The sequence below is a fragment of the Schistocerca serialis genome, chromosome 2, assembly GCF_023864345.2.
Source record: "Schistocerca serialis cubense isolate TAMUIC-IGC-003099 chromosome 2, iqSchSeri2.2, whole genome shotgun sequence".
NCBI classification, from domain to species: Eukaryota; Metazoa; Arthropoda; class Insecta; order Orthoptera; family Acrididae; genus Schistocerca; species Schistocerca serialis.
In genome coordinates this window covers 276,583,415-276,608,170 of record NC_064639.1, presented here as the reverse complement: position 1 = coordinate 276,608,170, position 24,756 = coordinate 276,583,415, and the positions used below count along the sequence as shown (strand labels likewise).

General features: G+C 38.1%; 1 protein-coding gene across 1 annotated transcript in view; it reads right to left on the bottom strand.

Moving 5' to 3' along the window:
* LOC126457036 (uncharacterized protein K02A2.6-like) overlaps positions 1-17,814 on the bottom strand; it is a 432,608-nt gene extending 414,794 nt beyond the window's left edge. The window contains exon 1 of the mRNA XM_050093022.1: positions 16,566-17,814. Coding sequence (XP_049948979.1) covers positions 16,639-17,814 — 1,176 coding nt within the window. The 3' untranslated portion in view covers positions 16,566-16,638. The remainder of the gene's footprint in view (positions 1-16,565) is intronic.
* Positions 17,815-24,756: the final 6,942 nt, after the last annotated feature.

Below are 24,756 nucleotides of genomic sequence, written 5' to 3'. Positions count from 1 at the left end.
CATCTAACAAATTCTATAAGATGTGCAATAATTTGACCAAAAGATTGTAGTAAACCAACATTAATGATTGATAATTATATTTTAGCTGCAGGATGGTTCAATTGCAATGATATTAAACATTTGTATGTTTATTCAAAAAGTCTAAAAAAACCAAAGTATCGAGAATTTAAAAACAATATAAAAAATAGAAGATAAAATTAATAAACAATTTGTTAGTTATATTGAAATAATTTATGTATTATTATTTTTATATAATTATTATATTATGTAATACTGTTGTAAAAATTATTGAATATATAACATAAAAGAAAGATGGTAAAGGATTAACACACCATAAAGGTGGATTTCTACCATTATTATTAGATGCATGAACATAGTTAGCAACATTTTGTTCATTAGCTTGAGCATGTGCAGCAATTGCAAATGCAGTATTAAACAAACAGAAAAATGGTGACTAATAAATGAACAAAATCATACAACTAGGAAATGTAGATAATGGAATAAAGAAAACAAAAATATAAGAAATTGATTAATATATTAATGCATTAAGTAATTTTGATATAGAAAAACATACAAAATAATTAAAATTTAAACACTTTTGTGGTGTATACATGATCTATGAAATAGTAAATAAACCATTAATAATTGAATGTGGTATAATAAAAATTCTGGTACTCATTGAATCTGTTACTAAAAAAGTTAATATAAAAATTTCTTTTTAAATCATCTGGTCCTAACATACCAAAATAATTAGTTAACTATTTAGGAAAAAATTAACTATACTGTAATACAGAAAGAATACAAAACTTTGATAAAGTAATATAAGGTCATTTATGTTTATTTGTTTTAAAATTGTTTTATAAGAATCAGAATTTTAATGATATTTTAGATTTAATAAATGGACATTTTTGTAAATAAGACACATCTATCCAAACAAACTACTGAAGTACACAGTACACCTAAAACCAATTTGGAAATAACTGAAAATATGATCAAATAACTTCAATCATCAATAGATTCAAAGATAACTAATTTAATGAAACAATTTCAAAAAAGAATTTAATGCAATTTTTAAATTAACTAAAGGTTATATAAGTTTTAAAAATTGTAGACTTATTAATGTAAATGATGCAATTGACTAATAATAGTTACTAAAACCACTTAGAAAATAGATGTTACAAAACCAGAATACGCAATACAACTAAATAATTATGTTATTACACAAGAGTTTGATGAACAAATAAAACAGAATAATGAAAGTTTTAAACAAAATTTAGCAAGCATTATGGCATAATTCAATAATTCCTTTACTAAAAAAAGTAGGAAAAGTTTTTTTCAGATTATTCTAATAACTAACTAAATTCCATACTTAGAACGGTTAGGTAAACTAAAAAACTATATATGGTGGCCAAATAATTGAATTTACATTTACAACTGCTGGCAAACAAAAGATTTATTATTTCGATTACAGGTTTGTTTTTTGTAAAGTTACAATCATAGGTCAAAATATAAGTTTAGAATTAACATTAAATGCTGTCAATATGCATTTAAGTATTGATGATGAACTTAATGAAGTTTATTATATTGATTAGTAATTATTAGCGGGAGATAAGTCATGTATTCTATTTATAACATTTAAAGATTCTGTTGGAACATTTCAAGTTGATGTAAAGTTCGTCATATTTGGTGAAATATTATAAAGTATACAAATTTTTTCTCTAAATAAATATTTTCTCTACATAAATTTTTATCTATCAAATTTTTTTATCAATTTCAATTCTTTAATCTATGTAATATTTTTATATATAAATGGAAAATCATAAATCACATATAGTTCTAACAGATCATCCTATTTATTACTTAAAGTTTGAAATAGTTACTGAAACATGTAACTCACAGAATAACAACTAAAAATGGAAGACAAAGAAATGAAGGTATTTGTACAATTTGTAAATAGAAAAAAGATTGAATTCATGAAAAGTTTTTTGTAAAGGTGAAGGCTTAAATAATATTTGTGAAAATATAATTAGTGAATTATATCAACCAATAATTCAAAGGAAGACATTTTGTTTCACTTGGTAGAGATGATTTATGGCAAGCAGATCTAGTTGAAACAGAGTCAGGTAATTTAAAAGAAATTTCAAAAATAATCAAAGGTTGTAAATATTTATTACCAACAATTGATGTTTTTTTCAAAATACGCATTTGCTGTTCCTATTAAAGATAAAAAAGCTAAAATTATAATTCATGGTTTCCAAAAATGTTTAATACAAAGAAAAACAAATAATTTACAACAACATTTTGGTAAAGAATTCTGTAAGAAGGAATCCAACGAGATAATAAAGAAATATAACAATAATTATTAATCACCTTTTTAATAATTAAAAGCATCTGGTGTTGAATGATTTAACAGGACACTTAAAGTAAAAATGTGGATGACATTTTTAAACAAGAAAATTCACAAATATAATAACTCAAAACATTCTACAATAAGAATGAAACTATTGGAGGTTACTGATAATTTTTTTAAATATATAACATTGTGTCTAATTAAATAGATAAATTTAAGAAAGATGGTAAATTGAGAATCAGTAAACCTAAAAGTACTTTTGAAGAAGCTAATACAGCTAATTGGTCAACAGCAATATTTGAATTGAATATGGTAAACATCCTAATCCAATTATATACAAATTAAACCAAATATAACATTTTTATGAACAAGAACTACAGAAAACGAACTAGCCACACGTATACTTAGTTGAATAAGTTATAAAGCAGAAATCTGATCAAGTTTATGTTAAGTGGTTGGGGTTTTTATTTTTTATGCAAGAGTTGGATAAATAAAGATAAACAAATTTATAAAAAATTAGTTTACTATTTAGTTTAGCATCAATCACTTTTAAAACAATTAGAAATTTAGAAGAATTAGCTAACTATTAAGATTCAAACAATTTGTTTTAACAATCAATTAGTTTATAAGCAATCCCTTTTTCAAAGGAATTAGTTTACCATTTAGTATAACAATAAATTAGTTTAACCATACATTCGTGTAATAGTTAATTACCTTTTAAACAATTACTTTTTTTATGATTAGTTTACTATTGAGTTTAACAATCAGTTTATTTACTGATCAATTAGTTCAACAACGAATTAGTTTTTAATTGGGCTAGTTCACTACTTACTATTTATTTTAACAACCAATTAGTTTTTAATAAATAAGTTTTGTAATATAAATAGGTCACTATTTAGTATTTCAATATGTTAGTTTACTATTTAGTTTCACAATAACTTAGTTTTTATCTAGTTTCAAGGTTTAATTGATTTTTAACAATTACTTATTAAAGTGTATTTATATACTATTTAGTTTACCAATTGATGAATTTAGTTTTAAAAAATCAGTTAGCCACCTGGATTAACAATAGATAAGTTATTAAAAAATTAGTTTTTGGAATGAATTTGTTTACTATTTTGTTTTCTTTTAGTTTAACAAGCAATTAGTTTCCAAACCTTTAATTTTTATGACCATTATTTTGCTCTTTAGTTTAACAAAAAATTAGTTTATAAACAAATAGTTTTTGAATCAATTAATTTACTTTTTAATTTAACAATCACTTAGTTAATACACAATTGGTTTTTGAAAGAATTAGTTTAATATTTAGTTTCATAATCAATTAGTTTTGAAAATAAGTGTAAGATATTCTTATCAAATTAAAATCTGAACATCTTTTGATTTAATTATTTCATCTTTTACTCAATTCTTTCAACTATTACTTTAATACTTTCATCTTTCATTTAATTCTCCTGATATTTTTTATTCATTTCCTTGTTTAATTTATTTAATATGTGCAGTTTTTGTATACAAATACCTTTATGCTTTTTAATCGCTGTTAAAAGTTCCCATTTATATAGAAAAATTATTGTTAATAAAATACTTCTTCTAAGTTTGTATAGTAATAATTTTTATTAATTTGATATATAAAAAATTTTATTACATTTTTAATAACTCATAATTACCATACAGTAATGTATCTATTATATTTTCCAAAACGTATCTTTTATTGTCATAAGGACTTATTGCTTTTTTTGTTTACCTGAATTTAAATATTTCATGTCCTTCACTTTTAATTAAATTAATTTTTTGTTTTGTTCTACATTGTAATACCTTTAATATCTTTCCTATATGTTACCAACATTATAAGCATGCATCTTTGCTCTTAAACCACAAAATTCTTCAAGTACTTTTCCATTACATTCATCTTCCTTTTTACCAAATATTTTATTGTTTACTTGTTGAATAACATATATATTAGCTGTAGGATAATCACTTGTATCAAAGTAATCAGTCATTGATTTTATATCTTCATATAAATCATATATTTTAATATTGTAATTATAACTTCCTGTATTTTGATAACATAATTCTGTATTTTCTTCATATTTAGGTTCCATAACTCTATAGTCAAAATCATATATTAATTATTTACATATATCAAGCATATTTAATCCAACATAAAAAGATTTATCAAATGTAATTTTATTTTTATACATATGAATATGGTTTGTAATCCGTTTTCTAATACTTTTTCAACTCAGTAAACTTTAATTGTATTTCTGTCTCTTGTTTTCTCAAATAAACCATTATCAAAAGGAAATAATACTTTTTTAATGGCTCTAGTTTTCGGTTTTACAAATATACCTGTGATAAATGGAAATATTCTTTTTAATGGTTTATCTTCTTTAGTTAGAAAAACGTCATCAATATTAGAGTATGGTTAAGTGCTTCCATAGATTGTCACTTGCTTCATGTGTATAATTTGTTACAATATTTGTATGATTGTCACTTACTTCAGTTATATAATTTCTAACTATAATTTAATAGTAAATGTAATTAAGTAAGCTTACCATAAATATAAATACCCTCATTAATTATTACTTTTACATAATTCACGAAGAATTGCGACAGTAAATTGTAGTAGTTCAGTAGCAAAGTTTGTTTCCAATATGCTCTTTTATTTATAAAAAATTTATATGACAGATAATTAATCAACAAGAGAATTACTTAGTTATATAGTTTAATAATTAGTTTTAAACACTGGAGAATGACACTTAAAAATAGTTTTAAAAATAATTTGTTTACTATTTAATTTAACAACAAATTAGTTTACTATTTAGTTTAACAATCGATTAGTTTTTAAACAATTAGTTTTCAAACAATTAATTTTAATGATTTATTTAAGTAATTAAAAAGAATTATTATATAATAAATAGTAAATCATAAAGTTAAAGCTTCCTTATTCGAAATCTAATCTAAAGTACACTTCTTACATTTATCATTATGTTTGTTTTTATGTGAAGGATTTGTGTAAAAACAATTTACATTTTTAATCTCTTCTAAACTTTTACATTTTCTTTGTAGATGTTGATGTTTTGCCAGTTATAACTTCTTTGTTATGCATTGTAGATGTAGATTTTTGTTCATTATTTATTGTTAATAATATTTTTGAAAGTCCTGTACTTGGATTTCGTAGGAAATGCTCCTTGAACTAATATGCAGCAACATTTTTTCCACATACACAATGAATTTGATTTTTGTTATAATTTTTTACATTACATTTATTTATATATTGATCTACATATATTTATATAACCATGTTTTGTATATTTCTGTAAAGTCCAAATATCAATTGACATCTCTGTATCAGAAGACTTAAAAAATTTAGATTTCACAGTATACTCTTGTTGAACTTGCCCCATTTACATATAAAAAACTTAATTAGATTTGTAAAAAAAAAATTCTGTAATTTTTACAATTTAAATATACAATAATCACCATAATGTGCGTTATCTTGATCATCACGCAAGTCAAATATATTTATTATTTTAAATGTTTCTGGTACTTTATTTTTATAATAATTATACAAAGTGGAAAATTTCGTTATGAAAAATATGAGTACAATTTCTTTTAACAAATTGACATTTATATTCATTAATTAATAAACAAAGACAATTAATGTCTTTAACTTTGTCAATTAGTTCATAAATATCTATTGCTTCAGCTTGCACTTTGTTTAGGTTTCACATTTATAAGAGAAAATGATTATTAGATTTATAAAAATAAAAAAAAGAACAATTTTCAATGCATCATTTAGTTATAAGTTCAAAATTAAAATTAAAAAAAAAAATATGTTGAATAAACACTTCAAATTAACTTTTGTAAAACTAATAAAAATATTTCTATATAAAATGAGAATAATTTAATCAAGAAGCTCAACAATGTAAGAATTTCTAAAGAAATTTAAATAAGTAAGTGACCTAGACATAAATGTTTTATATAATATTATGAACTGTGAATATTGAAATACTAGATATGGGGAGCCACTTTGTCTAGAACTCTATAATGATTTTAAGATTACTATACCAAATAGATTTTATAAATTAATTGATGGTTAATATTTTGAAATAATTAAAAAATGACAAATAAAATTGAAATATAAAGGAATGAAGATGCTTAAAAATAGAAATAAAAAAATTCATGATATAAAGATCACAATCTAAAACTTTTACAATAATCTATCTTTGTTTTAACTCACACATTTATTACTTACAATGACATTGTAAATTGTTATAATTTACTGTAGATAACTAATACATACCCCCATGAACCTTGGACCTTGCCATTGGTGGGGAGGCCTGCATGCCTCAGATAGCCATACAGATAGCCATACCATAGGTGCAACCACAACAGAGGGGCAGTTTGTTGAGAGATCAGACAAAGGTGTGGTTCCATAAGAGGGGCAGCAACCTTGTCAGCAGTTGCAGGGGCAACAGTCTAGATGATTCACTGATCTGGCGTTATAACACTAACCAAAACGGCCTTGCTGTTGTGGTGTTATGAATGGCTGAAAGCAAGTGGAAACTAGAGCAGTAGTTTTTCCCGAGGGCATCCAGCTTTACTGTATGATTAAACGATGATTGCATCCTCTTGGGTAAAACATTCAGGCGGTAAAACAGGCCCCCATTTGGATCTCCGGGTGGGGACTACTCAGCAGGACATAGTTATCAGGAGAAAGAAAACTGGTGTTCTATGGATCAGAGGATGGAATGTCACATCCCTTAATCGGCCAGATAGGTTAGAAAATTTAAAAAGGGAAATGGATAGGTTAAATTTGGATATAGTAGGAATTAGCGAAGTTTGGTGGCAGGAGTAACAAGACTTTTGGTCAGGTGAATACAGGATTATAAATACAAAATCAAATAGGGGTAATGAAAAAGTAGGTTTAATAATGAATATAAAAATAGGAGTGCGGGTAAACTACTACAAACAGCATAGTGAATGCATTATTGTGGCCAAGATAGACAAGAAGCCCATGCCACTGCAGTAGTACAAGTTTATATGCCAACTAGCTCTGCAGATGATGAAGGAATTGATGAAATGTACGATGAGATGAAATAAATTATTCAGGTAGTGAAGGGAGGCTAAAATTTAATAGTCATGGGTGACTACTGCTTATGAACTGTAGATTAAAACTGAAGAAACAGCAAAAAGGTGGGAATTTATGGAGATGGGACCTGGATAAACTGTTTAAACCTGAGGTTGTACAGAGTTTCAGGGAGAGCATAAGGGAACAATTGACAGGAATGGAGAAAAGAAATGTAGTAGAAGAAGAATGGGTACCCAGCCGGAGTGGCCGAGCAGTTCTAGGCACTACAGACTGGAACCGCACCACCACTACGGTTGTAGGTTCGAATCCTGCCTCGGGCATGGATGTGTGTGATGTCATTAGGTTAGTTAGGTTTAAGTAGTTCTAAGTTCTAGGGGACTGATGACCTCAGAAGTTAAGTCCGATAGTACTCAGAGCCATTTTTTTTTTTAAGAATGGGTAGCTCTATGGGATGAAGTAGTGAAGGCAGCAGAGGATCAAGTAGGTAAAAAGACGAGGGCCAGTAGAAATCCTTGGGTAACAGAAGAGATAATGAATTTAATTGATGAAAGGCGAAAATACAAAAATTCAGTAAATGAAGCAGCAAAAACGAATACAAACATCTCAAAAATGAGAAAGACAGGAAGTGCAAAATGGCTAAGCAGGGATGGCTAGACGTCAAATGTAAGGATGTAGAGGCTTATCTCACGAGGGGTAAGATAGATACTGCCTACAGGAAAATTAGAGAGACCTTTGGCGAAAACAGAACCACTTGTATGAATATCAAAAGCTCAGATGGAAACCCAGTTGTAAGCAAAGAAGGGAAAGCAGAAAGGTGGAAGGCATATATAGCAATGGGAGATATGATACTGTATGAAGAGTTTGACAGAGCACTGAAAGACCCAAGTCAAAACAAGGCTCCGGGAGTAGACAACATTCCATTAGAACTACTGACAGCCTTGGGAGAGCCAGTCCTGACAAAACTCTACCATCTGGTGAGCAGGATGTGTGAGACTGGCGAAATTCCCTCAGACTTCGAGAAATATGTAAAATTCCAATTCCAAAGAAAATAGGTGTTGACAGATCTAGAAATTACCGAACTATCAGTTTAATACGTCACAGCTGCAAAATACTAACGCGAATTCTTTACAGACGAATGGAAAAACTGGTAGAAGCCGACCTTGGCGAAGTATAGTTTGGATTACGTAGAAATATTGGAACACGTGAGGCAATACTGACCCTACAGCTTATATTAGAAGAAAGATTAAGGAAAGGCAAACCTACGTTTCTAGCATTTGTAGACTTAGAGAAAGCGTTTGACAATGTTGACTGGAATACTCTCAAATTCTGAAGGTGGCAGGGGTAAAATACAGGTAGTGAAACGCTATTTACAACTTGTACACAAACCAGATAGCAGTTATAAGAGTCGAGGGACATGAAAGGGAAGCAGCGGTTGGGAAGGGAGTGAGACAGGGTTGTAGCCTCTCCCCAATGCTATTCAATCTGTATATTGAGCAAGCAGTAAAGGAAACAAAAGAAAAGTTTGGAGTCGGCATTAAAATCCATGGAGAAGGAAAAAAACTTTGAGGTTTGCAGATGACGTAATTCTGTCAGAGACAGCAAAAGAATTGCAAGAGCAGCTGTACAGACAGTGTCTTGAAAGGAGGGTGCAAGATGAACATCAACAAAAGCAAAACGAGGATAATGGAATGTAGTCGAATTAAGTCGGGCGTTGCTGAGGGAATTAGATTAGGAAATGAGAAACTTAAAGTAGTAAAGGAGTTTTGCTATTTGGGGAGCAAAGTCACTGATGATGGTCGAAGTAGAGAGGGTATAAAATGTAGACTGGCAATGGCAAGGAAATCGTTTCTGAAGAAGAGAATTTTTTGAACATCGAGTGTTGATGTAAGTGTCAGGAAGTTGTTTCTGAAAGAATTTGTATGGAGTGTAGCCATGTATGGAAGTGAAACATGGACGATAAATACTTTAGACAAGAAGAGAATAGAAGCTTTCGAAATTGGTGCTACAGGAGAATGCTGAAGTTTATGTGGGTAGATTACATAACTAATGAGGAGGTATTGAATAGAATTAGGGAGAAGAGGAGTTTGTGGCACAACTTGACTAGAAGAAGGGATCAGATGGTAGGACATGTTCTGAGGCATCAAGGGTCACCAATGTAGTACTGGAGGGCAGTGTGGAGGGTAAAAATAGTAGATTCAGAAGGATGTAGGCTGCAGTAGGTAGTGGGAGATGAAGAAGCTTGCACAGGATAGGGTAGCATGGAGAGCTGCATCAAACCAGTCTCAGGACTGAAGACCACAACAACAACAACAACTAATGCATTTTATTTACTTATATTCACAGTGTAAAGTGTTTAAGATAATGTACTTCATTAACCAATACATTTTATTTATTTACTTATGTACACAGTGTGATATTTTAAATAATGTACTTTGTTAATTAATATATGTAATTAATTTACTCATGTTCACAAAGTGATTTTTTAAAATAGCAGTTTACTTTTGTTTGTAAATACATTTTAATTATTTACTTACACTCACAATTTAATTTTTTAAAATAATGTACTTTGTTAACTAATATATTTTAATAAATTTACTTATGTTCACAGTATGATTTTTCAAAAATAGTTAACTTTTGTTAACTAATACATTTTAATTAATTTACTTATTTCCACAATGTGATTTTTTAAAATAATATTCTTTGATAACTAATACAGTTAATTAATTTACTTATGTTCACAGTGTAATTTTTTTTAAAAATAAGCTAGTTTTGTTAACTAATACATGTTATTGTGTTACAATCAAGGTGTAAATGTAATAATGAAGTTAGAAATCAGTTGATTATTGTAATTAGTTGTGTTATTGTAAAAATAGTTATTTACTTAAAGTTATAAAATTGGTTTTGTTAATCAAATATACTGAATTTAAAAAAAATCTGTTGTTTTACTTATAAAATACCGTATTTAGTTTAAAGCTGTCCTGTTGGCCTAGAAATGGTAGAAACAATCTACTGCTGTGTAACTACAGCTGATTGTAAGAAATTTCGCCACCCACAGAGAGAAAGACGATCCTGAGCAGTTGTGAAAAAACAGAGTGCCATTCAATATTTTCGTGTGCGAAACGACCTGTCATTAGGTGACTAAAAAACAAGCTTTCACGTTAGTGGTCCTATGCCAGATTTCTCAGCAAGAAGCAGGCCGACAGACTCTGAATTGGAAGCTTTGTAGTTTTGAGTCCATTGTGGGAATAATGTCACAATTACAATTGCTGCCGGCTAGAAACAGAAATGTTGTCATTAGTGGACAAAGCTTTTCAGTGCGAAACACCCATGCCCAAGGGAGGACTTGAACCTCTGTCAGGATCAGCCACACAGTCCAAGACTGCAGCATCTTAGACTGCTTGGCTAATCCCGCGTGGCCATGTGCAGTCCAACAGTATCCTGCACTTAGGGTAATAGTTCACTTTGTGTAGTGCACCCCTGATACATCAAGCTGCTTCTATAATTCTACAACCCACATCGCAAGGGGCGAAATCTGCAAACAATACCGTCACAGGATAGACAGGGCCTTCTTTTGAGACCCTCCAGTCCGCTCCAAGCCGATGGACCAAGTCAGTTCTGGGAATGACGCTGAAAATTGTGGTCTCAACTTGCACCCCACGTGCTTGATCATCAGTCCTCATCACGTCCGCCTGCTGTGCATTTGAACTGAGGGAGGCCTCAGAACTCAAGCAAACGACGTCATTGGTGCGGATATGAGGCAGAACTTTCAAACGACTGCACCTTGCTCACTCGATAGCTGCATTCAGATGCTGCTCCACATCTCGATGACATTCTCTAGAAGACATACAGAGCCACAATGCTGAAAGGGGCGCCGTAAGGCACCTAACACTAGAGCCACTTCTGCCTCGTAAATAGTAATTACCCCCTATTATAGTAATCGTCTATATCAGCTTCACAAAACTTTTTATTTGGTACAGATATGATAACTTGGATTATCTTTTTGAAACCTAAATCATAAACGATACTGAGTGGTGTAAGAGCTCCGCAGCAGGTGTTTCCCACTGAGTCACAAATAGTGCGCATTTTTGGTCACGGAGACGTAACAGTGACCTTACTCTGTGCCGTGTTTTCCTTTGACAGAGGACGTAAGTTTCCTCTTAGTGAAGATGGAATGAACGGGACTAAAACCATTTTATACGTATTGGATGCAGTGTGTATGTTTCTGTCTAATTCAGACAGTCAGTTACTTTCGACAGTCAGTCAACAGCACGAGAACAAGATCGCACACTCATATTCTACACTAAGTTATAGCTACTCCTCCACTACTGACTGCTTCAGAAAGAGGGAACTAACCAATGAGCAGTAGGCCACCACAGTGCTTTTGTTCCCAGATTCGTCATACTTGCAGAGGTACAGCAGGGAGGAAGGAAGCCATGACTGGGGCCTTAATTTCTTTTGCATGCTCCCCTCATAATAAGACTCGTATTCGCTACGTTTCCGATCTGTGTTGACAGGTGACGGCGTCCTTTTACATTGACCTGCCTATTGCAGTATTCCACTTATCGTTGTGGTTCAAAAGGAAGCTTTCTTACTAATGAGGCACCTGTCGTTGCTTTTCTCCATCAAAGACGATCTGGTGCGAGTTTTTTGCAGTCTTAACCACTGTGCGTCGCTGCCATGTCGTTGACATGCTCCTGCCTGCTGCTGCTCTTGTTGCTGTACTTTCCACTGTTGCTGTATAGGTTATTATCCATTCCATGGTAGTGTGGCAACAGCTCTGACTACTGCAGCATGAGGGAGGGCATCTGGCCCCAATGTCACATAAAACATGTTTTGATAATCTCTAACTAAAACAAATTGGGGAAAACCTGAGTACAATAGAGCCCTTCATTGAGCTGGGATGAACGCTTTCAAAAAGAAGGAGAAGACCTATGGAACGTAGTCTGAAAAGGGGAGAGTCGGACAAAACCGGGTACCATAAATTGAAATTGTTATAAAAACGTATCTATTACCTATAGATCAACAAACCATAGTTTTCTAGGCTTCAGACTTATTTGTTATCAACATATTATTATGTTAAAATTAACACACAATTTTTTACAATTTTTTTTTGTTCGGCACGTGCAAAAACCCAGTTTTACCCCATGAGTTGTGTAAAATCAAGTACCCATTTAAATCAATACAAAACAATGTATATTATTGTAAAACTTTTATTGAAAACCTTTTAACTCAATACAAACTTCGAAATTGTCAGCAAATGTATTAATTTAAACTCCCATAAGTTCCTTTACTAAATATTTTAACTAAAATACTTAAAAAAATCAATGCTATTAGGCCAATTTTACTTTACAAGGTAAATTATCCGTTTTATGATGTTATAAAATAAACATAATTGGCATATTAAAAAAATCTTCAAATTTAATTATTAATTTTGAAGAACTGAACAAATTTTGCAAACAAAACTTAGCCCTAATCAACTAAGAACAGAGTCACAAACAAATGTGGCGTCCTCTTGTGCGGTGTTGGAGCACACCTCATGTACCCAACAATGACAGGAAATGCACTTAATCCATCCTTCTTTCGAACGAGACTGTGCATACAACTTGTTGCAAAATATGCAAGCTTCCTTAGGGTTGTCTTCTTCTGATGAGCTAGAACTCTCATCAAACATCTTCTTTGATTTCTTTGCCAGGCTACATGTTGATGAGATTGATTGCTTCTCCACAGACTTTATCATTTTGGAATAACTGCCTCTCTGGAATTTTGTTTTAGGTCTACTAATAGATGTAGGCCTACTAGGCTTGAAAAGTGTTCTTTTCAATTTTTTTTTCTTCTTGCTCTTGTTTATTTTTTACTTCTTCTTGCCACTCATTTTTGTGTGGTGAAGAAGGGAGTATCGCTGTTTTACCTTTTTTCGTATTGCTTTCAATGGTCTGTTGGTTCTTGCCTCCAAATTTACCTTTGGAGGAGGAAATAACAGCTTAGGAGAGATGGATGGAAACGATGACACTCCTGAAGGTCCAGCAACTTGTATATCCTTTGGGTTTTGCTGAGGAATTTCTAGTTGGCCGCCATCAGCCTCTACTACCGTGAGCAGTTCAGTGAGTACTTCTTATGGAATCCCTTCTGCTTCTAGGGATTGAGAAGGTATACGTTCTTTGAGTTACCGCCATGTTGTTGCGCAAGGCGAGTGACCTCGAACGAGCTTCACCTCGCTGCCACCAAGCCGCGGAGGATCGCGCTTAGTTAAAACTAAGCGCGATCCGCTGTAAAAGGGTGTTTCCCGTGTGGCGACGCCCTTCCGGTCGGCCGCTGATTGGCTGGCTGGGCTCTTATCAGTAGGGACTTCCGCCTTACGTTCTTATCAGTAACGACTACCGCTTGCAGCAAGCTACTGGGACCACTGCAACTCGCCGGCCGAAGTGGCCGTGTGGTTAAAGGCGCTGCAGTCTGGAACCGCGAGACCGCTACGGTCGCAGGTTCGAATCCTGCCCCGGGCATGGATATTTGTGATGTCCTTAGGTTAGTTAGGTTTAACTAGTTCTAAGTTCTAGGGGACTAATGACCTCAGCAGTTGAGTCCCATAGTGCTCAGAGCCATTTGAACCATTGAACCACTGCAACTCTGACTGTTCACGAAGCAACAGCATGTTACAGACAGCCATGCCATTGCGTTTGTGAAGATACAGAAGGAGAATGAGTTACAATATTTAATAATGTACACATTGATCTTGCCAAAAGCCGAGAAGCGATTCTTCTTGGTGTTTTAGCTCTCTGGGGCACACTGGGATGCTCTCTGGGCACTCTGGGATGCTCTCTGGGCGCTCTGGGATGCTCTCTGGGTCAATCTGGGATGCACTCTGGGTCACTCTGGGATGATCTCTGGGACCTCAACACTGTATCATCTCTATCTTCTAAAGGGTGCGGGAGTTCCGACTCCTGGGGAGGTGGGTGGGTGTTGTTGCATGGCGTTTCTACCTCAGTTTCGCCAGCTTCTACAGAGGTTTGCAGAAGTTGGCGAGGCACATCTTGAAGAGGCACAGGCCAGTGGTGTCGGCCGGTGCAAACAGATGATATGTCTGTTAAAGGGCTGAATACCAGTCCTTTCAAAGCGTTTCTGAGCGGTTTGCATTACAGATGCATGTGTAAAAGCACCTTTGAATAGTTTTCCTATTTCTCAAATAGTTACCAGTCTACTAGTGTTTGACATCAGCCACTGTCTGACCTCTTGCTCGTAGTATGTGGTGAAGGGGCCATGAAAGAAACACAGAGGGGTTGAAGACGGTGGGTTGTGTGGGGGGAAAGCACAAAGGAATTCCGTTATGTTATCTTGCTAATTCAATTAAATCGATACTCTTAGCATGAGAGCTGTAGGCATCAAATATTAGGAGGACAGGTTTTTCTTTTGAAGGATTTTCAAAATCTACAAACCACTGAAACCATATCATAAACAAATCTTTACTTATCCAGCAAATCTCATGGTAAGCTGTGAACGCTTCAAGTGGTACATCGTCCATCAGAAGGGGGTTTTCAGTTTTTCTGGGGAAGACAATCATCGGTGGCATGAAGTTTCCAGATGCACTCATGCATATCGCAGCTGTGAATAAAAACACCACACTCAGCTGAAGAGATCGAGCCAACTCGTTATTTACTCTTAAGGGCTAAAACTGTGGACGGTTTGTTGGGCACTGTCAAAATAGCTGTTTCCTCAACATTGTACATCCCTGTTGGTTTCATTTTATGCTGAGTAAGAACTGATTCCAATAGATCAAAGAAAGATTTGACAACCACCCGACTGAATCCCTGCACTCTAACCAAGGAAGTTTTTCCTGGATTCCTCAAAGACAGTTGTGGATGTCATTTCAGGAAACTATACATCCACTCTTTTCGAGCCATTTTTCTCAACTGGTTAAAGGTGTTGGGTATCTGATTTTTTTCCGCAAGCTCAAATGCAAGTCTATGAAGGTCATGTAGGGTGACTCCAAACAAAGTTTCTTCAACAAAAAGTATGTCGTTAACCAGATCTCTTTCTTGTACTTGGGAAAAAACGCTTTTGTACCTGCCCAGTGCTTTTGCCGCTGATTCCTCCAAAGACAGCTGTTGAAGACAAGCTTTCTTTACCCTATCCTTTAGTGTTGACTGTGGAACACCAAATGTTCTAGCAGCTTTCTTGAAACTCATTCTTTTGGTTAAAACCTCCTCAATTGTTGCAGTCATGAATTCCAAGCTCCAGCTCTGTCTCTGCGTCTTCCTCTGATAATTCCTGGGTATTGCTGATTGACAAACAAAACAAATTTTTTAAAAACCAGTTGAGGAATACAAGAATACTGTTTAGATTAGATAGGCCCAATTACCTTAGTCAAGCAGTTTTTCAATGTTTCTTTAAGAATTCGAACATGTTTCGAGAACCTGTAGGCCTACAGATGACAGTTTGTCGAAACATTACGCTTATTTGTTCAAGAAATAATATTAAAAAGCTTGAAAGAAATTATAACCTAATTTAAACAGTTAAATGAATGCAATCAATTACATAACACTCCAATTACGTATTATTTCAATTACATACGTACTTCAATTATTTAGGTAGCCTATGTAATGCCTGTTTAACCAAATAGGCCATATGGACCTATCGTGCACCTATGGAAGAGAATGATGGGCCTACTTTTTTTATTCTTATGATTTTTTATTTATATTATCATGACCAGTAATAACAACAATCATTTAGCTAAGTGTTTTTTCCATACTGATGTGTCGGCAGCTGGGCCAACACCTTGGAGATCGAGATGGCTGAAAATGCATGCTAGACTAACGCAGACGGGCGTGAAGTACTGGAACAGGCTACGTAATTAATGCTATGAAGAAAAGTACGTAGCTGGATTAATACTTATCTTTAATCAATCATTGTGGTACATCGCTCTTGACTATACACAGGAGACTTTAATTACAATCACTGTAAGGCTAATGGCGCCTTGCTAGTTCGTAGCCATTAACTTAGCTGAAGGCTATTCTGTCTCTCGGCTAATGAGAGAGAAAGGCTTCGTGCATCTAGTCGCTAGCTAGGTCGTCCGTACAACTGGGGAGAGTGCTTGTTCGTATCACGAGACCTGCCTTTTGGTGGCGCTAGGTCTGCGATCACACAGTGGCGACACGCGGGTCCGACATGTACTAAATGGACCGCGGTCGATTTAAACTACCACCTAGCAAGTGTGGTGTCTGGCGGTGACACCACATTCCTCCCCCGCAAATCGGCGAACGGTCGTGAGATAAGGCTTCCGCCCGCCGATGGGAGGACCCCATGTTGACGTATGCGATGAGGTGGGGAGCCTAACAACAGGCGAGGCTGTGCCACCCGCACCCGGCCATTCGGTCCGAGGGGAGCTAGGAAACGCCTGAAAACCTAGTCCAGGGTGCACGTCAACATGCGGTGAATGCGCCCGTAAAGAAACAGGAGGGGCCGAAGGGTCGACCTCCATTGCGTCGGGGTAGCCGACGCGCGATGACGTCATGTGGTCCGGAGCGGGCGGGAGTTCCATGGCGGAGGACAGCTGGTCACGTGAAGCGATCGGCGGCGCGGGACCCTGGGAGGCGCTTGGCGGCTGCAGCGAAGCGTCGAATGCGGGCGGCGCCGGCGGGAGAACAGGCGACGGCGGCGGCGGCGGCGGCGGCGGCTGCGGCGGCGCGTCGCCATGGGGCAAAATGGAAGGCATCGTCGGTAACACCTGGGGATGAGGCGAGCCAGTAGATGGGTCCCCAGGGCGCTGACCGGACGGCACAGTCGCTGAAAGCAGACGGGGAGCGGCAGAACCCGTGCGACGACAGAAGCGCAGCTGATTGAGATGCCGACGCACCTCACCAGAGGCCCCCAAAACCAAATACATCGCGCGGCCGAGGCAGCGAAGAATGCGCCCTGCGAGCCAACGCCGTGAACCTCTATAGTTGCGATAAAATACAACGTCGCCTGGAGCAAAAGCAGGAGTCTGCCGCTGCAAAGGAACCTGATGCGGCGGATGCAGCAAAGACATCACGGTGCGATGAGGACGACCGTGGAGCAACTCAGCCGGCGAGCGGCCATCTCGGGGCTGAGAGCGATACGAAGACAAAAAGAGCAACAATGCGTCTTCCCGAGAATGCGACTCTTTCAATTTCAACATCTGTGACTTGAAAGTCCGGACCAATCGTTCAGCGGCACCGTTTGACTGAGGCGAAAACGGCGCGGATGTCAGATGTTGAATACCATTGGCCTGGCAGAATGACTGAAATTCTGCGGACACGAATTGTGGGCCATTGTCGGAGACAATAGTCTGCGGAAGACCTTCAATGCAAAAGATAGCAGACAACGCGTGGATGGTGGCGGAGGACGTCGTGGAAGACATCCGGACAACAAAAGGAAAATTACTGAAGGCGTCGACCAGAACCAACCATCAAGCATTCCAGAATGGACCAGCAAAATCAATGTGCAAGCGTTGCCAAGGGGAAGTGGCTTTTGGCCATGCAAAGACTTTCCGCGGCGGTGCGGATTGTTGTTCGGCACACGCCATGCAAGAAGAGCACATATTCGTAATCGCAGCATCGATTCCGAACCAAGTACAGTGCTGACGAGCAAGTTGGTTCGTTCGCACTATACCCCAATGTCCTTGGTGAAGAAGCCGTAAAACAGAGGACTGTAACGAACGTGGGACCACGACTCGGGACTGATCATTATCAGAACGCAACAACAAAACACCACGTCGAACAAAAAGTCTCTCCCTGTGAGCAAAAACTCTGCGAACCAACGGATCCTCGATCCGAGACTTTGACAAAGGCCATTGCGTAGCAACAAAACGTAAAACAGTAGCAAGGACAGGGTCAGCAGCTGTGGCTGTAGCTACACGACGAAAATCGATCGGAAACGATTCGACCACTTCATCGGTTTGCGAATCAATGAACATGCAAGCAAGTTCGGAAGAATCGAATGCTTTATCCTCAGCAACAGGCAAACGGGACAACGCATCAGCGTTTCCGTGCTTAGCAGTGGACCGATACAAGATATCGTAGCGGTACTGCGAGAGGAAAATAGACCAGCGAATGAATTTCTGCGCTGTACGTGGAGGTACAGGCTTGTTCGGATGAAAAAGCGATGTCAAAGGTTTGTGGTCTGTGATGATGGTAAAGTGACGACCATACAAGAAATCATGGAACTTAGTAACACCAAACACGAGAGCCAAAGCTTCTTTCTCTATCTGGGAATAATTTCTTTGCGCAGATGAGAGCAATTTTGACGCAAAGGCAATAGGGCGATCATGGGAGCCAACTTTGTGCGCAAGCACAGCACCGATCCCGAAATCCGATGCATCTACCATCAACAAAAGGGGTTTCTGGGGATCGAAAGGCGTGAGGCAAGTATTAGAAAGCAACGCCGATTTCAACTGGCGAAAGGCGCGTTCGCATTCCGTCGTCCAGAGAAACGGAACACCTGCACGGCGTAAGCGATGAAGCGGAGCTGAAAGAGAAGAGGCATTGCGCACATTCACTCACACCTTGTGATGCTACATTGTTCAATGTTCTTGCGACCTCCTGACGCAATGCGTGAGGAACATTGCGCGCTCTGAAAAATTTCGGTTGCGCGTTGACCTTCAGTTCCAATTGTGCTTCACAGTTTTTAGCGCAACCTAAGCCTGGTGCAAAATTGTCTGCAAATTCTGCACATACACTAGAAACACTGTCCGTAGGTACAGTTTGATTCACTGATAGCACCTGATTTACAATAGACATGTTAAACAATTGAAATAAATCTAAACCAAACAAGTTCACTGCAGTAGAAGAACGAAGAACGTAAAATGACACAAGTTTTGTTTGTCCTTTAAATGTTGCAAAAAGAGTGCACTGTCCTAACACAGGAATTGTCTGTCCGGAATAACTGTTTAACTGAACATTTGCGGCACGCAACGGAGGTGCGCCCAGTTGTTTGTACGTGTCGTGATTGAGCAATGAAACTGCAGCTCCGGTATCGAGCTGGAATGGTATCACTTTGCCTTCGAAGTCTAAGGCCACAAAAAGTTTATTGTTCTGCTGACGACAAGAGCGACTGTTTTGTGCCATTTGAATAGACACTGGTACAGAATCACTTGCTAATTGACGTGATTTCCGGCGACGTCGACGCACAGTTTTTGAGGGTCAAACACAGTCACTGTTAGAAAGAGTGGCACTGGACGAAGTGGAAGTAACTACATGAATGTCCATGGGCGAAGGCCCACGATCCTGAGTGTCCTTTGTTCGATTCCGGCGCGAAGCAAAGGGCCTGGAATGATTGTGATTGTCTGATCTGAGCTTTTTCTGGCAAACACTTTGAACATGTCCTTTCCTATTACAGAAAAAGCAAATAGCTTGGCGTGACGGGCAATGTTCACGCGAATGTCTAGTAGCACACCGCGGGCATGATTTCACGGCAGTTGTGGGCTGGCGCGGCACACGTGGCTTATAGTGCGGCGGCAGCTGCGTTTGTTTGCGCGAGGGCAATTGACCGGGCCGCGCAGCTCGCCCGGCGGGCCGGTTAATGTTACACACTGCTGGCGAAGTTTCAAAAGATTCCTGAGCACAGTCAAGTGTGTCTTGTCTATCCAATATGTCTATCACTTGTTGAAGGGAGGGATTAACTAGTTTCAATATTTGCTCCCGTATGCGAACATCAGAAACGTTCTGTGCAATTGCATCACGTACCATTGTATCTGAATAAGAAAGACCACAGTCACAGTCAAAAGAACACTCCCTAGTAAGTCCTTGCAATGTTGCTACCCACTCCCTATTAGTTTGACCGGCCGTACGTTTTGTACGAAAAAACGTATACCGTTTTGCAACCACATTAACTGTTTCTTTGAAATAGGCATCTAAAGCAGACAAAATTTCCTCGTAGGACAGAGTTGCTACGTCGCGTCGGGGAAACAATTTCACTATCACATGGTAGGTGGACACACCGACACAAGAAAGCAAAAACGGCTGCCGCTCAATACCTTGAATTCTGTAGGCGGCGAGGTGGAAGTCAAACTGGCGGGACCATTCCTGCCAAGTCTCGTGGTTAGGGTCGTAGTGCCTAAAAGGCGGTGCAACTGCGAGTTGTGGCTGCGGTAGCGGTGAAGCGGCGGCGGCCGCATCGGTTTGAATGGCACGTTGACCCTGGACGAGCTGTCCAAGGGCATCCAATAACGCCTGCGTCTGCTGATTCTGCAAGCGATAAAATTCGGACAGTACATCTGGAGAATGTGGCGAAGCCATGACACAAATAAAGTAGGGCAAAGTAAAACACAAGATCCTTTGTAGACTCGTCGCCATGTGATGTGTCGGCAGCTGGGCCAACACCTTGGAGATCGAGATGGCTGAAAATGCACGCTAGACTAACGCAGACAGGCGTGAAGTACTGGAACAGGCTACGTAATTAATGCTATGAAGAAAAGTACGTAGCTGGATTAATACTTATCTTTAATCAATCATTGTGGTACATCGCTCTTGACTATACACAGGAGACTTTAATTACAATCACTGTAAGGCTAATGGCGCCTTGCTAGTTTGTAGCCATTAACTTAGCTGAAGGCTATTCTGTCTCTCGGCTAATGAGAGAGAAAGGCTTCGTACATCTAGTCGCTAGCTAGGTCGTCCGTACAACTGGGGAGAGTGCTTGTTCGTATCACGAGACCTGCCTTGTGGTGGCGCTAGGTCTGCGATCACACAGTGGCGACACGCAGGTCCGACATGTACTAAATGAACCGCGACCGATTTAAACTAACACCTAGCAAGTGTGGTGTCTGGCGATGACACCACACATACAACATGTTTTAACTACTATTTCGCAATCAAAACCATAATGTTACATTACTTCTGAGGCGTGGGGCACAACTGGGTACCACATAGCCAGTAAAACCGGGTATCCTTGCGAGGTGCCACGGTGGAGAACAGTTTGTGCCTCTTTAATTCTGACGAAATTTGCAAGAGAACGTTGTTGGGTTGGGTTGTTTGGGGGAAGAGACCAAACTGCGAAGTCATCGGTCTCATCGGATTAGGGAAGGACGGAGAAGGTAGTCGGCCTTGCCCTTTCAATGCAACCATCCCAGCATTTGCCTGGAACGATTTAGGGAAATCACGGAAAACCTAAATTAGGATGTCCGGACGCGGGATTGAACCGTCGACCTCCCGAATGCGAGTTCAGTGTGCTAACCACTGCGCCACCTCGCTCGGTCATGAGAACGTGACATGCACTCAGCCCCCTCCTTACCTACCACCTAGTTAACTATGTGCACAATGGCAATGAAGGGAAATGATGGTGGACCCTGCTAGTTAGTAAAATAAGGAGTGCACACTCACAATATTTTAATAAAAATTGTAATCTACACAGAAGAAAAGAGAACTTTATCAGAATAACCAACAGGAAATGGGATTCTGCATATATCTACAAAATAATATGTGGCTTAAATATTACAATGAGATTTATTGTACATCAGAACATAGGCACATGATTATCGACACAAACAATAGGTTAAAGGAAAGGATATTCTGAACTATTATGCGAATAAGAGTTGGCTGGAGAACAAGGGCTACTACGCTCTGTGATGCAATAGCTTGATGATATTGACTAGAGGTCCTAATCAATCAAATACTACTCTTTCGACTACATTGCAGCATCGCTATTAGTATTGAGAGCTGACTTGGGATCACATGCAGAAACAAGCAAGGTGGACTTGTGGCAAGGCGAGCTCGTGTGCTACTGAGGACTTCAGTATAAAATTGATAGGTCCTACAATGCCAGAGCCGCAAAATACATTACCAGTCCTGAAATTTGTAGCAGGTCATCGGTAGGCAGCTTTCTGATGTAGATGCCAACTTCTGGTGTGCAACAACTCTGTTTCAACCCCTGGCCACGAAGGTTGTCCGAGAATTCTAAGTTCTGCCGGAAAAAGGTGCGACTAAGTCGCAAGACCATCCGACTCTGACGAAGATCAGATACCGAATACGTGCGCCCGCACAACGCTAGAGCGAAGCCAGCATTGCTCAACTCCCTACCATCCAAAAAATTAGCGAATCAGCATGCAGTTCTGATTCCAAAATTCCCTCACACTGTCTCAGAACATCATTCGCGCCAATAGCGACTGTTCCCTCCAGTTTCCAACAGGGCTTTTTGACGTCAACTAGCCTCAGTTTAAGTTGACCAATCATTCCACTGCAGTTCAGCTGAGGGCACTGAACTTGCCTTTTGACCAGCTACGAAAACAACATGCCTAGACCACCGGCCATCTGCCGCGAGGCAGTCGCACACAGTAGGGCACGGTCCACAAGTATTCTGAGAATCAAGAGGACAATGCAGTCAGTCGGTGCCAAGAGTCTTCGTTCTGGATGCCCTGGAACGGTAAACACATAAACTGCGTCGACACTCAGACATCTCGTAGGTCGTTTCGCCCTGCATAAAATAGGCGAAACTCGACCAACGTCAGTTATTCCGCCAGGCGCTAAAGTGCAGCCCACAACCAGAAACGCAGTGTGCCGAATACTCCAATGCTCCCCTCGCACAGGCCACCCAGGGAAGTAATCCAACATGTATAGGAATCAAGCGAAAAGTATTTTGAGCTCTCAATACAAGTACTTTCATTACAGTGACCTTATTAGGTCTGTTACCACAGAGTAATGACATGGAACTTTAATAAAATTGATGAAAATGAGAGGTGACATGCAAAAGAGGGCAAGGAACTTCTCATTTCCCCTCAGTTACTTTAGATTATCTTTGATAGTGGTTGACTCACTTGACAGAGGTAGTGTGTCGATGACTCAAGGAGTCTAAACAGTTTCCAAAATGTCACAACAAATTGGCAGATTAAATTTGAAATTGATAATAAAATGAAAGGTAGAATTTTTCTTATGACTTTGCCAACATCTTACTCACCTTGACGACTAAGTCACGCCCAACACAGATTCACCCTCAGGGAGCCCACTGTAATTCATGGAATACTCACACAGTCATACAAATGTTGAACACATGCCAGAAGGCCAAGTTCGAAGCTGCAATAAAATGTTGACCTATAGGATCTGCAAGTTTCTCATTAAGGTAACATTTACGAATTAGCTGTTGGCGCTCAACTCAAACACGCACATACTTCTGCATGAAGCCAAGAAGACAAACAATATTTCTATGCTTTGTGGTTGAAACAATTAACCACACTCACGCCGTTTCCCTGAATTTTCACAGTGATTGATTGACTGATGCCGACCGCGGCGGCCTAGCGGTTCTGGCGCTGTAGTCCGGAATCGCGGGACTGCTACGGTCGCAGGTTCGAATCCTGCCTCGGGCGTAGGTGTGTGTGATGTCCTTAGGTTAGTTAGGTTTAAGTAGTTCTAAGTTCTAGGGGACTTATGACCTAAGATGTTGAGTCCCATAGTGCTCAGAGCCATTTGAACCATTTTTTTGATTGACTGATGGTCCATTCATCACTAACCAGAATAGCAACCGCAGATATCCTGCTCACATACACAAACAAAAATACTCTCGTGTTGTATTGTGTATAACATTTTGTAACTATTGGCATACACACAAAAAATTTGTAAGCATAGTGGCAATTGACTGGCAACAACGTAAGTGAGATAGAGAGATATAATGTAGACAAAAGAAACAAAAATTTTGAAAGTATACCTGTGTGAACAAAGATTATGTAACATAGTGTGCATCACAAAGAAGACCTTGTTCCAAAATGACCTGGTGATAGGGAACCAGGATATCTTGAACACGAACATTTATCTAAAAAAAGGAAACTAGAAGCTATAAAACTAAACAATATACACATAGTTGACATTGTATTTCCAGTTTCTAGTCACTCAAATGAAGTTTGGGAGGCAAAAAAGTTTTCATTAGGGGCACGAATTTTACTATGTTCACTCAGTTGTCTGAGCGAAAAAAATTGAACATAACATCCATCACACGCTAACATCACACAACGAAACACTCAACACATGGACATTCCACAGACACTCGTCTGTGGAGAGGGGTGGTGGTTCCTGGTGTGGGGAAAGGGGCGCCTGTTGGGAGGAGTGCGACTAGTGGTGTGGAACCAGGGGCGGCATCTGGAAGTATCTCCAGTCATCCTACCCTCTTTTTATAGGCGTTGTCAGTCGACACTAAGCTCTTAGGGTTGTAGGACAGCCTATTGTTGACTTGCAGTACTGTGCGGTATGATGGCAAACACATGCCATTGAGGACTGCAAGATTTGAGACACATCCATGGACAGGTAATTGGCTGTCCGAAGACTTATCTAGACCAAAAAACTGCAGTACAGGATACTACTCTGAGAGTAAGTGCAACACT